The 17748-nt window shown below is 31.2% G+C and overlaps 1 protein-coding gene across 1 annotated transcript; it reads right to left on the bottom strand.

Moving 5' to 3' along the window:
- Window positions 1-11230: 11230 nt before the first annotated feature.
- Window positions 11231-16346, bottom strand: LOC125836300 (chaperonin 60 subunit alpha 2, chloroplastic-like). The gene is made up of 9 exons (XM_049515482.1): window positions 16242-16346; window positions 15966-16140; window positions 14605-14726; window positions 14304-14511; window positions 14054-14199; window positions 13475-13781; window positions 12832-13082; window positions 12353-12553; window positions 11231-12024 (listed from the first exon to the last, which is right to left on the bottom strand). Exons 1-9 carry the CDS (start codon window positions 16293-16295, stop codon window positions 11737-11739), a joined length of 1752 nt encoding a protein of 583 aa, XP_049371439.1. The 5' UTR covers window positions 16296-16346; the 3' UTR covers window positions 11231-11736.
- Window positions 16347-17748: the final 1402 nt, after the last annotated feature.

Raw genomic sequence — 17748 nt, 5'->3', positions numbered from 1 at the left:
TCGAAACGGGTCGAGAAAATAACAGAGCAAAAAAGCACCACAGTCAAAAGGGAATTTACATAGAACCCATCAAAGTAGGAAAATGGCAGCAAAGCAACTAAAGCTAAATGTCCGCAATTTTCAACTCAATTCTGATCATAACCATGAATACCCAATAACAATTTTGCCCACAAAAGTAAAATACACCAACTCAAGAACAACAAAAAACTAAAAGGGTCAGCAAAAATACAAAAAACTAACAGAAAAAGTACCAAAACCAAAAAGGGGATTTTTGATTTAGCAAGAAACCATGAAACAGCTGAAATGGAGCACAAGATTCAACAACTTATAAATTCAGATCTGGGTAACACTCAACATAAACAAAAGGGGCACTAGAGTAGTAATGTGAGGTAGTTATTCAACCAAAAAAAAGGGAATTTAGAAGAGATAGTAGTAATTATAGTAATGGAGAAACTCTAGAGTTGCTAGCTATGGTGGTTATATTAAAGACAAATAAAAGAAGAAAAAGGACAACTCTTCTTTTTTTTCAGTCAATTTCTTTCTGTTTTAAAGAGGAAAACAAAGAAACCAGCTTCGCACGATCTTATTCATATTGTTGCAATTTTATTTTTCTCTCTCTTGCTTCTAATAATTAACGAGCTGTTTGGTCATAGATTTTAATGTGTTTGGAGTAATATATCACAAATATAGTAAATTACAGTTGAAAATAAAATAACAAAAATGAATAAAGAATTTTTTAGGCCGAGGCATGAACATCTCACTCTCTTTAAGGAGATTCAAGTCCACTGCGGCATAATCTACACTGATCCAATAGCATCACTATTGACTTGTCTCGTCCGACATACAACAACCCAACAACGTGTACAACTCAAACAACTCTGAATTATTTGAAGAGTTCAAAGCTCCACATAAGAACACCTTCCTTCAACATATACTTATTCTTTTGTATATAGTGAATATAGTTGAAAACTTAGAATAATTTTATTTGTCCAAATTGTCTCTTTCACTACTACAGACTAAAATATTATTTCACATTTCTCATCTTTCTTGGATTATTTCTCTTTCTACTTTGGATACTTCACAAAGGAAGAAACAACATTATTTATAGGTGAAGAAGTCTTTCATATAATTAATAGGTAGAATGAGGCGTAGCAATGTGGTAGATAAATGTGATAGATGTTACGTAAGTTACAAGACACTAATGGTCATATGAGTAACTAATGACCATGAGAGTTACAAGAACTAATGGTCATATAAGTTACAACAATCAATAATCATATTTTACCACAGTTTATACTCACTAACATATGTACTTGATATTTTGTTTTAATAATAAAATGCATACACACCAACATAACGTATTTTCTTTAAGAATTTCTTTGTCAAATATTAATTTGGCTATTGATAATGGCGTGACGAGAATTTTTGTTAAGAGTGTTCAAGATTTAATATGTATATACGAAAAAAATAATTTTTGACATATATATTTTAGATAATTTTCTATTCATATCTTATAATTTTTTTCATGTCGAAATTGTCTAATATTTGAGAGACTAGTTTTTAAATCCCAAAATTTGCTGCAAACTTGTTTTTTAGCAAAGATATAGTATTGGTTTCTATTTAAATTTTAATCTAAAATTTCTCCCAAATTTTTACATTTTATAAAATTAAAAAAAATATTACTAAAGATTTGTTTTGCTTGATTTTTAATATTTTTTTCGTTGCATTTGTAAACCCTTGTTAATATATGAGGTCTCTCTCGTCTCCTACATTGAATAATATTTACTTGTAATGTATATTTTTTTTCTTCAAAATTTTAAATTATTGTCAATATATGAGGTCTCTCATCTCCTACGTACTACTGTTATTGTTTATCTATTGTATTTATGAATCTTCATAACAAACTGTAATCGTAAAAAATATTAATTAGTGTCAAACTTATATATATGATTATGATTTTAAAAATAATAATGAACGTCAATGAAGGTTCTTCCTCATTTGCTATTACCATGTATGATTGTTTGGTATGATTAAATAATTTTTGATAATTTTTTAAAAACTTATTTGTATGAGTCATGTTTCATGTTTTTTTTTTTCAAAAAAAAGGAAATATATATTTTTAAAATTTATGATCAAACATATTTTAAAATTTCGATTCAAACTTCGCTTAAATTAATATTTCAAATATATTGGGAAATTTATGACAAACGTAAGCTCTAGACAGAAAGGATAATATAATAATCAATTTTTTTTCTTTTTTGTGTGTGTACTACATAATTAATCTTTTAAAGTAAAATTTAGAATATTGATAAGATTTTTTTTACTATGTTTTGAATATTTACGTTAGTATATTTCACTCTTTTTTGGACCATAAATTCCACTCTTTAGAAGTAGCAAAATGGAGAAAAAATAAGTATCTTGAAGTAATTCATGCAGGTTAATTATCATTGTTAATTGATAACTCAATATTAGAATACAAATTAATTAATTTTATATATAGATGATAAATCTCCCAAATATACATGCCTAAAGAGAAAAAGTAATACAAAGAATATAGATAAATATTTTTTCAAAAAAAGATATAGGAATAGTGAAAACTTATTTGAATCAAGACGACTCGGTACAATAAGTGGTATAAAATCAAATTTAATAAAATATCATTACTATTTTTAATTAAATTCAAGGAATTTTTTGAATTTCACTTTTAAGTTTTTTATATACAAAGTTATAAAGTTGTTCTTTCAAGAATTAATTCGTTCAAAAAAAAATTCATAGTCACGAAAAGTTAATTCATTAAAACATTTCTTTCAAGGGACAAATAGAAATAATTAATTTTTAAAATTGAGTTTAGAATAATAAATAAATCATCATACAGATGAAAAATGAAAACAGATGTATGCAAACAAGAAAAAATCAAAACCAACAAGGGGTATATGTATTTATTAACGAGAGATAAATCATTACTTAATTTACTCACCTACTTAAACAATTCAAACTAAAACTTTAAGAAATCTTTTTATTTATCATTATTATAAAAATCCTATACTAATTATATCAAGTTAATATCAATAAAGTCTTTTTAATATATATTTATATATTTTTTTATACAGAGGCATGTGAATGTATTGAAAAAAAACAGTACCTCAAGTTACAATTAATTTTCATTTTTCATCAAAAATATTTTTATAACCACTAGGAAAAAATACCAATATATACGTATTGCAATTAATATTTAGAAAATTAAAGACTAGATAGTAGAGATTGTAGTAAATAATTATGAAGGCAAAACTATATTGATTAAAGTACTAAGGTTGTATTGTCCTCATAATACGTTGTGTTATTCGTTGGTTTTCACACAGCTACAAATATTTGGGGTCTAGATATGTAATCAATTTATGCATTGTCACTCAGTATTTTTTAAGAGTTGAACGACTTATCTGAATATGATATTCCAACACTATATAAATTATTTAAATAAAAACAACTTATCATGTTAAGTAAAATCTATTATTCCTAATGAGAATTTATCAAACGAGGGTTATCCTCTTGAGCTCATGCAAAACTTCTTATACTAAATCTTAATCCATTTTTTAAAAAACAAAAAATGTATTATGAGGCATGTAAATATTTGCAACCACCAATCAATAATTAAAAAGGTAATAAGTTTGATATCGCTAATCTTTTTATCCTTTTGGTCCATTTTGGCATCCAAAGCGTACAAAATAATATTGTAATATTAAAATACACAAAAAAAAAGGGTATTTTAATATCCTTTTGGTCATTTTAATATCGTTATAACTGGTATCTAATATTTTTCTTATTTAGTACATTAAGGTGAGATATGATATTGAAGAGTTACCTATCCAAAGTTTTAATACATTACATGAGGAGGCAGTGATAACTATTAAAGTTGGCTCTCATTATGTATTGCCTAACATAATTATCTAATCAATTTAACAACATAATGGCCCAGGTGCTAAAAGCCACAAAATGGCCCCTTTCTTTGCCTTGAATTGATTTGATCAAGTTAGGTGTGTTGAACGGTCCGGAAGGACACTTGTTGAATTTGTTTTTTTTTTTCACTTTCATTAGAAAATTTATTTTCTTAAATTGGTAAAATAGTTTTCAAAATTAAATTTTAACCTGGAACATGAAAAAATTGAAAAATATTTTTTCAGAAAAGGTTTCCATCCATAGAAAAACACATCTTTATCCATCAATGGAGAAAACACAAGTTTCACAATTCTTTTTTTTCTTTGGTTTAAAAGGATTCATCTTTTATTAATTAGAAAATGAATAATTAGAGGATAGAATACTCAGTGATAATTTTGTTATGAAATCATATTTTACCAAATTGAGTTGTAAAGGCACAAACTTTATTATATTATGTTCATAGAATATTGGGATAATACAAGTGTTGAGTTGTTTGTATGCATTTTAGCTCATTATTAATTTTTACACAAAAGCTTAAAAAAAAAGTATGCAGTGTCAGCATGATAATTTAATAGATTCGTTAAATTAAAATCTATGAAATTTGGTTCTTTATTTTTTATTTTTTATTTTATTTATTTTATTAAATATCTAATAAGCTAAAAACCAAAGTGATTCACTTTTTATAATTAAAAAAAAAAGGAAGATAAAACAAATTATTACGTGGGTGATGGTGTAATAAATTCAAAAGAAATTTAATATATCTGTGCGTATTTTAGAAGATTTGTTTTCATAAAAATCCATTTGTGGAAGACATACTTAGCTTTTACATTAAGTTATATCATTACAAATTTTCTTTTTCCTTTTTTTCTTTGTTTCCCTTTTACTGTAGTTCCCACTTCCCACTATAGTCATATGGTTATTATTTGTAAAAATAATAACAATAAAAAACAATAAGAACAAAGAAGATTTTTTTTCTTTTACAAAAAAATATAATATGAAGTGTGATGTAAATGATACGTAATAATAGTGCCATATGATGTCAAAGAAAAATGATACTATACTTATAATGTTAGAGTTAATAAAAGATATTATTAGGTTATAGACTCCTTAGTTGGCTCATAGCTAATTAGAGACAAATCCTTACTTTAAAACTTGTCAAATACCAATCCATGTCATAGAGTCATCAGACGAATTCATTTGAATTCATAATTTTCGATATGGAAAAAAAACAAAGTAAAAAATATGTTATGTTTACTTTAAATTTATAATTGTAAGATTACAAATGAATACAATATTATTTAGTATTAAAAATTTAGTTGGCTAAATTCAAATTTTGAATCTGCCTTTGATATTATATCTAGCTACTTAGTTCCATAATTTGCAATTTTTTAAAAATATTTTTCTATTAGGGCTGGATATAAGGGGTTGTCATGGTGTTCATTCACATTCTCTCAATAAAAAATTATATCGTATATCTCGGTAATTTTTTTATATTTGTATATATATAGATTTTGAATTTCATGAATACAAGACTAGAGGCTAGGTTAGTGGTTCAGTGGAGTCCGGAGTCAAAATGACCACTTTTTTCTTTCAAAATGCATAAAGGGCCACTGATTCTTTTAAAATACCAAAACGGATAATTCGTTGATGGGGCAGTGTTATCCTTGCTTAAATTTAACATTGTTAACGCCGTGTAAAATAAAGTAATTTTCTTAAAATCGCTATCGGGGCAGCGATTTCATTATATTTCTTTTTTGGATTTCCTCGCTGCTGGGGTTAGCAATTTCATCAATTTTTATTTTTTTTAATAACATACAGCGATTTCCATTTAACATTCCACCTTCAAACAACCACTAAAGACCTTCAAGCAACCACTAAAAGTAACAATCACAGATGAAGGGAAAAAAAGACACTTACCTAGCAAGAGAAAACTAGTAAAGATGAAAGGTTGGAATTTTGCAACTCTCTTTCTTTTAACACAGAAAGAAGAAAGAGGGGTTTTGGCTAAATGAGGAATTTTTTTTTGGGATAAGTGTCTGAAAAATATCCTAACTTTGGTCGGATTTGCTGTTGCGATACTAAACTTTCATGAGGACCTATTACCTCCCTAGACTATTTAATACCGTATTTTAAACATATATATTTGCCCACGTGGACATAAAAAATAATGTAAAATTATAAATAGTAATGTGTCCACGTGGGCACATATATACCTTTAAAATACACTATTAAATAGTTCATGGGGTAAAAAATACGGTATTAAAAAGTCTAGGGAGGTAATAGGTCTTTATGAAAGTTTAGTATCGCAACAACAAATCTGACCAAAGTTGGGGTATTTTTTAAATCCTTATCCCTTTTTTTTTTTTGAAAATCGCTGCTCATGCAACGATTATGAAGAATATATATATATATATTATAAATTTGATGAAATCGCTACCCGAGGAGCGATTTTAAACTAAAAAAAAACATTTTTTTCGAAAATCATGACCCGGACAACGATTTTAATAATAATAAAAATTTCAATGAAATCGTTGCCCATGCAGCGATTTCAAGAGAGCAATTTGTTTACACCGCGTTAACGAAGTTTAAATTGAGCAAGGATATCGCTGCTCCAATAGCGATTTGTCCGTTTTGGTATTTTTTAAAAATCAGTGACCCTTTATGCATTTTGGAAGAAAAAAGTGACCCTTTTGACTCTGGACTCTGGTTTAGGGGGTTCCAAATTCAACTTGATATTTCAAGTTTAAATTTCACGCACAACGTTTTTGCTTTCTGAACTCTTTAGTGAAAATCCTACATTGGTCACTGCTCCAAAGTGGTACTTTCCTACGTGACTCGAATAAAAGTTGAAAATGCTCTATTTGTTTCATATTATCAGACGCATGTTAACCTAGCACACACCTTAAAAAAACTTTGATCAGAATTGTATTTGCTAGATTAATTATATTAATGATACTTTGGAGCTCTAAATTTGATTACCACTATTTTATGTAGTTATTTAATACTAAGGATAATATAGAAAAAAAATTTATCTTCATTTGCTAAATAAACAAGGAAAATAAAATATATTTTTTTTATGTAAAGACCAAATAAAAATCGCTAGTAATCAAAACTACAAAACAAATACAATAGTAAAAAAATGGTTCAAGTATAATGTGGGAAAAGGTGACAAATACACCAAAAGCCTCCAAATTTAGCTTTTTCAAACCTTGATTATGCACTGTTTATTGTTTTGTTTACTACAAAATTGCTAGAATGTGTAATCTTTTTGGGAAATACAAACAAGAAGTAAAACACATTTTCCAAATAACCTGTAAATTCTAAATATTTTCTCATTAGGACCGATCTAGAGGTTGTCAGAGCGTTTATCTGAATTCCCTCGACAAAAAATTATATAGTATATATAAGACAATTATATATAGGGGTCCAAAATTCACCTTGATTTTTCAACTTCAAATTCATGCACAACATTTTCCTTTTTTCAAATTTCTTAGTGAAAATCCTACATTCGTCACTGCTCTAAAATGGTACTTCCTATGTAACTTCAATAAAAGTTGAAAATATCCTATATTACTTGACCCATATTTACCTGACATACTCAAGAAAACTTTAGCTTTTGAAGACCTTGATTAGTGCTCTGTTTATATTTTAAAAATTTTATTGTTTAAAAAAGTGCTAGAATGTACATCTTTTTGGGAAGTACAAACAAGAAGTAAAACGCATATGCTATGCAATTTCAGTTCATAAGTTAACTGATCTATCAAGCGGGCTGGTAGTGGACTAGTGGCATAGGGTTCGGAGCGGAGCTAGATAGAGTTGAGGGGTTCGAAAAAAATTTCTTTAACGAAAAATTATACTGTTTATATATACTAAATTTTTTATATGAGAATATAGTAAATGTTGAACCTCCTTTCGCTTTTTTTTTGTATGTTTACTTCTTCATATTGTGAATCCACTCAATGCAAATCTCAACTCTGCCAATGTTACTGTTTGCAACAAATTTTAAACATATGGAAAATAAATAAACCACACAAATAAAATCTGAAGAAACATGAATAATTTATTGATAAATCAATGCGGATACAATTATGTAGATCCCTTGATTCTTCTCTCATAAGATATTTATCCATAATTCGAGGGTCATTTGTGGCGTATTTCTCGACCAGGGATGATTTGGACTTGATCTACATAATTTGAGGCCGTTAGTGGTGTAGGATGATTTTGACATAATTTGAAAGTCGTTAGTGGTGTATTTCTCAAACTATGATGATTTGGACTTGATCTACATAATTTGAAGATCATTAGTGACGTATTTCTCAAACTAAGATGAGTTGGACTTGATCTACATAATTCGAAGGTTGTTAGTGTCGTATTTCTCGAACTTGATTTTCATAATTCGAGGGCCGTTAGTGGCGTATTTCTGGAACCAGGATGATTTGGACTTGATCTTCCTAATTCGAGGGCCGTTAGTGGTATATTTCTCAAATTAAGATGATTTGAATTTGATCTCTTTATAAACATTCCATGATTGTGCGGAATATTTGAGATTTTAATCTCTTTATGAATATTCCATGGATTTGTAGTCGAATTTTTGAGATTTCGATCTCTTTATGGAATTTTTGAGATCCTGATCTTTAAAAACACCCAAGAGTTTATGGAATTTTTTGAGATGCCTTTTAAGAGAATTTAGTACCCTTTATATAGGCATGAACTATAGGGTTTAGGGTTGGGTAGCCTCCAAGAATTCTAATTGAAACTGAACACACCTTCTAGATTCCCAATTCGAATTGAACACGTCTTGTAGAGTCCGCAAAATTTCAATGTCTACAAATGACCCCTGCTTCAAGGCTTGTCGGAGTGTAGACTCGATGAAACTCAAAGACGAAGCTTGAAGTACTCATTCTTCCACCTTTGCAGCTTCAAATTTTCAGATTTGACTTATGAGAGAAGAGATGAAGGGCAGATTTGGTCCCACTGGGCGTGCCAATTTGTTTGCAACAAATTTTAAATTTATGAAAAATAAATAAACCACACAAATAAAATCTGAAGAAACATGAATATTTTATTGATAAATCAATGCAGATACAATTCTGTAAATCCCTTGATTCTTCTCTCATAAGATATTTATCCATAATTCGAGGGCCGTTTGTGGCGTATTTCTCGACTAAAGATGATTTGGACTTGATCTACATAATTTGAGGGTCGTTAGTGGTGTATTTCTCAAACTAAGATGATTTTGACATAATTTGAAGGTCGTTAGCGGTGTATTTCTCAAACTATGATGATTTGGACTTGATCTACATAATTTGAAGGTCGTTAAAGACGTATTTCTCAAACTAAGATGAGTTGAACTTGATCTACATAATTCAAGGGTAGTTAGTGGCTTATTTCTCGAACTTGGATGATTTGAACTTGATTTTCATAATTCGAGGGCCGTCAGTGGCATATTTCTCGAACCAGGATGATTTGGACTTGATCTTCATAATTCGAGGGCCGTTAGTGGCATATTTCTCAAATTAAGATGATTTGGATTTGATCTCTTTATAAACATTCCATGATTGTGCGGAATATTTGAGATTTTAATCTCTTTATGAATATTCCATGGATTTGTAGTGAAATTTTTGAGATTTCGATCTCTTTATGGAATTTTCGAGATCTCGATCTCTTTATGAAATTTTCGAGATCCTGATCTTTAAAAATACCCAAGAGTTTATGGGATATTTTGAGATGCCTTTTAAGAGAACTTAGTACTCTTTATATAGGCATAAACTATATGGTTTAGGGTTGGGTAGCCTCCAATAACTCTAACTGAAACTGAACACACCTTCTAGATTCCAATTCGAATTGACATCTTATAGAGTCCGCAAAATTTCAATGTCTACAATTACCTCCAGAGTAAAATTATCAGAGTAACATTATATTAAATATGTTATTGTTGGTTAGACTCTAGCTTTTATTTAACAAACATTTGAAATCTCATAGGATAATGTTTTTAGTTTCTGAAAATTAGGAGCTAAATTAAATGCATACTGCCATCCTAAATCTTTTTTTTTTCAGCAGCCATACTATTAAGGTTCAATTCCTTATTATTTGAGATATTTGGAATTTAATTTTAAGGTTTTTTAGCATTGAACTCATTTAATATTAAAATTATGGATTCAATTCTAATATTTATTGAGGTTTTTATAACTTTTTACATTTACATTTATATTTTGGGTATAAAATCATAACGGAAGGCTACGTAAGTGTATTGCTATAATGAATGTCATTGTTGTTATAGATAGAATGTTACTATAGAGAAGTAAAATATAAAATGAAAAATCGATTCCAAAAAAAATTAGACGTTAATAGTAAAATATCGTTGCAACAAATGAGGTTTAACTGTATTTATTTTCTATCACAGTACTCTAGTGAAGATGAAAGTTAGTTCTTGGGGAAAAAATATATATACAGATCGTAATGGATCATAGTAGATGAGATTATGTGAACATTACTCTATATGGTTAAAACATACTTGAATCAACTAAAAATATTCATAAATGTCCTAGATATGATGCTGAATACATTTAACATTATTAATATTTCAAAGGAATTTTGTGTTATGAAATAGTAAAAATAATTTTACTACTTAGAAGGAATGATATTTTATAGTTACGGCAATCCACATTAAATTATTTGTTTATTTAATACAAGTATTTGAGCCCAAAGTAGGTGTTTTTTATTGAGAGAAATAAAGACGAAAAATATTTCCTGAAATATTCCAAGTAGTTTTCTTATTTATTTCTTGATGTTTGGAAGTAAGCAGAAAATATTGTCACAAAAACATTTATATATAATCGAAACAAACACTATAGGGTGGGATCGAGAGTCAAATTTAGGGTGGTGTTAGGGGTGGATCAACGTGGAATGCCACTTATTAAGCACTAATTAAAAAGCTTATTTTGCTAGAAGAAAAAATTCCGAACACATTTTGACCAACCATACATGAAATTTTTTGAAAGTACCGGACACAATCCGGATGTTCTTGATATTTTAATTGCCTTGTTGGTGCCACCAAGACTACTAAAGTGGAGGGCCTACTGCCTGCAAGGCTTCAATAAGAACATTTACATACAAAATGAGATTTGATTATATGGCCATGAGTTCAGTTTGCATTACCACAGAGATATTTTTAGACATTAGTTTTACTAAACAGCTATATAGTTATTGTTACACCATGAAGTCCAGAATGAACCCAAAACATGCAAAATCAAACTGAAAAACAAAAATGATAAAGAAGGGGGAGGGGTTTGGGGTGTAAAAACTAAAAAGTTGAAATTTTGATATTAGCCCTATTCATAATATGGAATTCTAATTTCATATCCTTTCATATCAAACCTACAACAACATGCAGCAGTTTACTACTAATAGAAACTATTCATCTTTGCTTCAAGGCATTTGGTATAATCGTATCCCACTGATCGAAACTACTGATAGAAACCTGAAAATAACGATCCTCTGCCTGCAGGAACAAGTACTACTGAAACAAGATGACCGTGTGCTATTGGGATCAAAGCAGTTCCTGTATGGTTGAGGATTAACTATATTTTCCTACCAAGAATCAAGGCTAGAAAATGCTCGTATCTGGAAGCAATTTTATCTGCAATGAGCACAATCTCTAGTATCAGCTGGAAACAAGAATTTCAACTCTTTCCAATGTCTCATCCAAGTCAAAGTGGCAAACCAGAGCTTGCCTTTTAAGACATCATCATAAATTGGAACTTCCTTGTCCAGTGCTTTGACCAAGGTTTATCCTTCATCCTTTTAAGGACTTATACCAGGAATATGAGGAACAAGCGGTTTGGGCTCCTTGGTTTTCTCTACCATTATTGCTTGAGTAGTTAGGACTATACCGGCAACAGAGACAGCATTCTGAAGGGCACATCGTGAAACACGGCAAGGATCAATAATACCAGAAGCAAGAAGGTCTTCATATCTTCCAGTCATGGCATTATACCCCATTTTCCAGTCACAACCTCTAACTTTTTCCACAACTGTATCTCCATCCACTCCTGCATTTGCAGCTATTAGCTTTGCTGGTGCAAGAAGTGCCTGAAAAGTATTGTAGACCATTGAATTCTGGAAGCTAGAAAAGTTGTTCATGAGTCCAGAAAGAGTCTTCAAAATTCAAATGTCTCTACTGACTTAAGTTAGGTTCTTTTTTAAAGGGAAAACATATAGGAGAGCAAAGAAGCTAAATATAGTAGTCGGAGAGCAAATAAACCTGTACACAACAATAAACAAATGCATATGTTTCTTTGTCCAACTTGTAAAACGAGAAGCTACCAATATTTGATCCTTTCTTACCCTCTTCTCAATTAGAGAACTAGCCCACTAAATGTGCAAGTATGTTCAAATTGAGGAATGCAATATGTCGTACCATTCCTATTATGTCAGCACCGATCTGCTCATCTGGATCCTGAAAAGATTCTTTTATCAAGGGTACTTGTTCAGAAAGATGAATAAAAGTGGCACCACCACCAGGCACTATTCCTTCATCCATGGCAGCAAATGTGGCACTTTTTGCATCCTCAATTCTCAGCTTTCGGTCTTCCAGTTCTGTTTCAGTATGTGCTCCTACCTGAACTCATACGGGATCTTATCAGACCAGATGTTTTTCAAGAGATAAACAAATATATAAGTGCAAGGATACAAACATCTCATTCCTAGCAATTTGAACCATTTTAACTGCTTTAGAAGTCAATTATACATTTAAAATTTATTCACTTTTGAAATTACAGAAATCTGGAGGTGAACTTGAGTATAACAGATACAACCAGCAGGATAAGGTTCAAATATATTATTAATGGTTGTATAGGGATGTTTGATCCAAAACAATACACCTTAATTAATACAGACCTTCAATATAGCCACACCACCAGAGAGTTTTGCTATTCTTTGTGAAAGCTTCTCTGATATAGTTTTATTATCTGTTTCTGCAAGATCCTTCTTTATCTGCATTATTCTGGCCTGTATTTCAGCTTTTGTCGAGGGGTGAGCCACGATGGTTGTAGAGTTGCTTGTTATTGTTATTTTCCGAGCAATACCAAGCTGATCGGAGGTTGCACCTTCAAGAGTCAGGCCTAAGTCTCCAGAAAGAAAATCAGCACCTAATTGCATTATAATAATGCCAGTTAGATGTCATGGTAAAGGAGATCTTCGCAGAAAATTTTCACTTGGGGCAACACTAGGTCTTGAGAATCCAATACAGCATACAAAAGTATTAGTGGTTAAGGGCAAGCCTCTTTTGTGAGCATTGATCGAGCAACGTACATTACAGAAATAACTGATTTGGCCAACTTAAAATCAATGCATTTGTACTGAAGCATTCCAGAAAATTGTGTACACATGCACTGTGGATATCACCTAGTTTCTAATCTATCCTCAAGATGAGTTTAAAGTTAAAACTAATGTTCACTCTCTCCATTTCAACACCCTTTTTTTGGGTTTGGGCACATGTATTAACCTATTTCGATAATTCAGAATAAAGTATTTGGTTCACCTGTCAACATGGCAATGTCTTGTAATACACCTTTCTTTCCATCTCGAAATCCTGGACATTGCACAACAGCAACATTGAGCATTCCTTGCATCTTGTTAATGACTAGTGTTTCTAGCACTTGCTTTGAAATGTCCTCAGCAAAAATCAGCAGTGGCACACTCAGCTGAGTGGCCTTCTCTAGCAAAGGAACAATTTCTTTGACACTAGATATCTTTTGATCGGTTACCAGAACTTTGGCATTTTCAAACTCTACTATAGATTTGTCGGGATTGTTGATGAAATGAGGTGACATGTACCCCTTGTCAATCTGTAGGAAAAGAATGCCTGAATACAAATCAAGAAAATAATGAAAACAAATGGAAGAAAAAGAATTTTACATATGAAGTGGTGAAATTAGCTAAAAATTATAAATGGATAACTAGAGGTTAATTCTCTTAGTAGGCACTTTGTTAGAGCTTTCAGATTTACTTCAAACCTGAAAGTCTTGGAAAAGTTCACGAGGGATCATGTTTTACCTTATAGCTTATTTCTCAGTACAGAAATTGAAGTAAAAAAGTAACACTTTGAAGCAGATATTACCTTCATTCCTTCTTCAACCATGATTGACGTTTCAGCTGATGAGGAAGACTCAATACATATCACTCCATCAGGACCAATCTTCTTAATTGCCTCAGCAATCAAACTGCCAATGAACTCGTCATTTCCAGCTGATATTGAAGCTACAGCTGCAAATAGTAAGAAGAGAGAGAGATCAAATCCTTAATTATTATTTTTTGAAGTGAATGAGAAATTCCCTGAGTTGAATAATGTAAAGAATAAAGCAAGTTACCTTTTATATCATCATTTCCTCTAACAGGATGACTTTTCATCTTCAAAGTTTTGACCAGCTCTCTTACTGTCTGATCCATACCTTTCTTCATAGATACAGGGTTAGCCCCAAAATCAACAGCTAACAACCCAGCTTTGATCATCTCACGAGCCAAAACAATTGCAGTAGTTGTGCCGTCACCAGCTAACCTGTTGGTCTTAGTTGCAACCTGCAATAGATAAAAAATATTTCCAAAATTAAGAATTTCTCAAACACTATTCAAAAACCCAAATCATGCTCAGTGTCAGGCTCAACTAATAACCTCTTGGATAAGTGTGGCTCCAGCATTTTCAATTGTATCTGGAAGTTCTATGGCTTGAGCTATGGTAACACCATCATTAATTATTTTCAGTCCCCCAGCTTCAGAGAGAACTACGTTGCGGCCTGCATAATTTGCCACACAATCATCGCAATCCAAAACAAGCAGGCAGACAGCATATATGCTATGTCTAAAAACAAGTTCCTCATACATATTTGATGGAACCAAAAGTGCAAACCAACTAATTTCTTCCAATCTTATTTTTTTAGAAAGGTAACATTATATATCAGTTGCACAAAGGATGTACAACTGATAAGAGAGAACTCATGTCATAAGGCTAAGTAAATAATTTTCAAAAATCAATATACAGAACACAACTTTTTGAGGAAACCACTAAAAGTTTTTTTCCCCACAATTTTAATGGGGTAATCCAAACAATCACTCTAACACAAGTATTAGAAAAATCAATGCCTTGCCCTAGACATAAGATTGAACAAATATTGTGTACCTTAACCTGAAGAAAATTGCCACCAAGAAGTTGTTGCATATCCTACTCTAAGGGTTTTGTTTCACAAACTAAATGTCATTCAATAAACTGTATTCTAGGAGGAAGTAATATGTTTCTGTGCTTATAACATTGAAAAGAGCTCCTCTTCTTTTCAGAAGACAAGAGAAGAAGTTATTCTTTAATTTCTGTTAACAATCACAACAAAATTAGAGGATCTTTTATTTTTAATTTCTTTCTTATAGCTTGTTTGGCCAACCTTTTGGGTGGCTAAAAGTGCTTATTTTTACCAAAAAATGCTTGTTTTTAAAAAGTGAGGTGTTTGATCAAACTTTTGGGGAGAAAATAAGTGCTTTTCAAAAACACTTAGAAACACTTTTAGGAAGCTTGGCCAAACGAGCAAAAGTGTTTTTTAAATTTATTGGCCACAATCTATTTCTTAACAAAAGTACTTTTGTGATAAGCACACTTCAGCCGAGGAACTTCAAAAACCGGCCTCTCTACATCCACGAGGCAGGGCTAAGGTCTATGTACACTCTACACACTCCAAGCACTTTGTGGGATTTCACGGGGGCATGTTGCTGTTGTTCTTTTTTGAAAAACACTTTTCCAAATAAGCTGATTTTAGAAATTTGGCCGAACAAACTATTAACCTCTCCTAACTAGGTCGGATCGGCTCACCTGAGCACACAATTTTGACTCAGGATCAAAATTAGCCAACAACTTTGTTCCCATCATCTTCATTTTCCATTTCCTCTAATGTCTATATATGAATTAAACTGGAAATATAGACCAATTATAAATGATATAAGCAAACAAGTCTAAATTTTTTTCAAAGAAGCGGGAAAACCCATTATACCTCTAGGTCCTAAAGTGACAGAAACAGCATCAGCAAGCTTATTGATACCAGAAAGTAAAGCTTTTCTGCATTCTTTATCAAAAGCTATCCTCTTTGGGCCAGCTCTCACCACCATCAATTTCTTCTTCCCTAAACTTTGCCTCAATGCCCAAGAATTACCCTTTCCTTTTTCTTCCTGAAAACCCAAGTCGAAGAACAAAAATTATACAAAAAATCAGCTAAAAACAACAACTTTAACATTTTTACAAAGAATTGACTGTATTATGAGAGAGTTACCTTGAAAGAAAACTTTAAAGGAGAGTATAAAGGTGAAAACATTGAGAGGGACATCTTGTAAGGAGAAGGTGTGGGGTGGGGGTGGGGGGGGGAGGGGGATGAGGTTTTGCAGGCTGTGGAGATTTTAGGGGTAAAGACTGAAGAGGAAGAGGGGGGAGATGAAAGAGCTAAAACATTTTAACTCTGGCCAGGTTTGAGAAATGATGAAAATGGTACCTTATGTATGGATAAATATAAAATGGTCCTTTAAAGTATACTTTTTAATCAGTTTACATCCTTCATATTTTTCCAAAAGTGATTTTTTTTTATTTCTTTTAAAAATGAATTTTTTTTTTAGTGGTTAGATTTAAAGAGGATTGTAGAAAAAAGTTGACTAAAAATATCAGGAAAATACAAGTAAATGACAAAAACTATTTTTCTACATGTAGGGTGTGTTTGGTATGAAGGAAAATGTTTTCCATGGAAAATGTTTTCCTAGAAAATGTTTTCCAGGAAAACAAGTTGATTTTTGACTTATTTTCTCATGTTTGGTTGGTGAGTAGAAAATATTTTCCGGAAAAGATTTTTAGTGTTTGATTTATGAATGAAAAATATTTTTGAGAAATATCTTTTATTTTTACTAGAGTAGAAAATAATTTTTGAAATTGAAAATAGTTTTTAAGAACAAACTTAAATTTTTTTTGGGGGGTGGGTGTGGTAGGGGGTGGGTGAAGGGGGGGATGGTCGAGGGTAGGAGTGAAAAATTGAAATTTTGAAGTTGAAAATATTTTTGAAAAACAAACTTAAAATTTTTTTTGGGGGTGGGGGGGGGGGCTAGTAGGGGGTGGGTGGGTGGGGGTCGAGGATAGGGGTGAAAAACTGAAATTTTGAAATTGAAAATATTTTTTAAAAACAAACTTGAAATTTATTTTTATTTTTTTGGGGGTGGGGGGGGCTGGTAGGGGGTGGGTGGGTGGGGGTCGAGAGTAGGGGTGAAAAAATGAAAATTTGAAATTGAAAATATTTTTTAAAAACAAACTTGAAATTTTTATTTTTTTTTTGGAAGGGGGGTGGGGGGCTGGTAGGGGGTGGGTGAGTGGGTGGGGGTCGAGGGTAGGGGGTGAAATTTTGAAATTGAAAATATTTTTTAAAAACAAACTTGAAATTTTATTTTTTTTTGGGGAGGGGGGGTGGGTGGGTGGGGGTTCTAGGGGTGAAAAAATGAAATTTTGAAATTAAAAATATTTTTTAAAAACAAACTTAAATTTTTTGTGGGAGGGGGGGGGGGTCAAGGGTAGGGTGAAAAAATGAAAATTTGAATTTGTAAATATTTTTTTAAAACAAACTCAATTTTTTTTTGAGGGTGGGGTAAAAAAATTGAATTTAAAAATAAGCTTTAAATTTTTATTTTTATTTTTTTTTTGGGGGGGGGGGGGTGGTTTGAGGAATAAATTGATTTTTAAACAAAAAATAATTGTAATTTAAAGTTGGAAGAGAGTTTTGGAAAATGTTTTCCTTAAGTTTAGAA

This window comes from Solanum verrucosum, unplaced genomic scaffold (genome assembly GCF_900185275.1).
Source record: "Solanum verrucosum unplaced genomic scaffold, falcon-dt-bn FXZP01000278.1, whole genome shotgun sequence".
Lineage (NCBI taxonomy): Eukaryota > Viridiplantae > Streptophyta > Magnoliopsida > Solanales > Solanaceae > Solanum > Solanum verrucosum.
This window is presented reverse-complemented; position numbering and strand designations above follow the sequence as displayed.

Coding starts and splice junctions, on each gene's coding strand:
- LOC125836300 (XM_049515482.1), bottom strand. CDS start 16,295: ATGTCCCTCTCAATGTTTTCACCTTTATACTCTCCTTTAAAGTTTTCT. Junction 16,141..16,241: donor CTTTAAAGTTTTCTTTCAAG/GTAACTCTCTCA, acceptor TTGGGTTTTCAG/GAAGAAAAAGGAAAGGGTAA. Junction 12,025..12,352: donor GTGCTGACATAATAGGAATG/GTACGACATATT, acceptor AATACTTTTCAG/GCACTTCTTGCACCAGCAAA.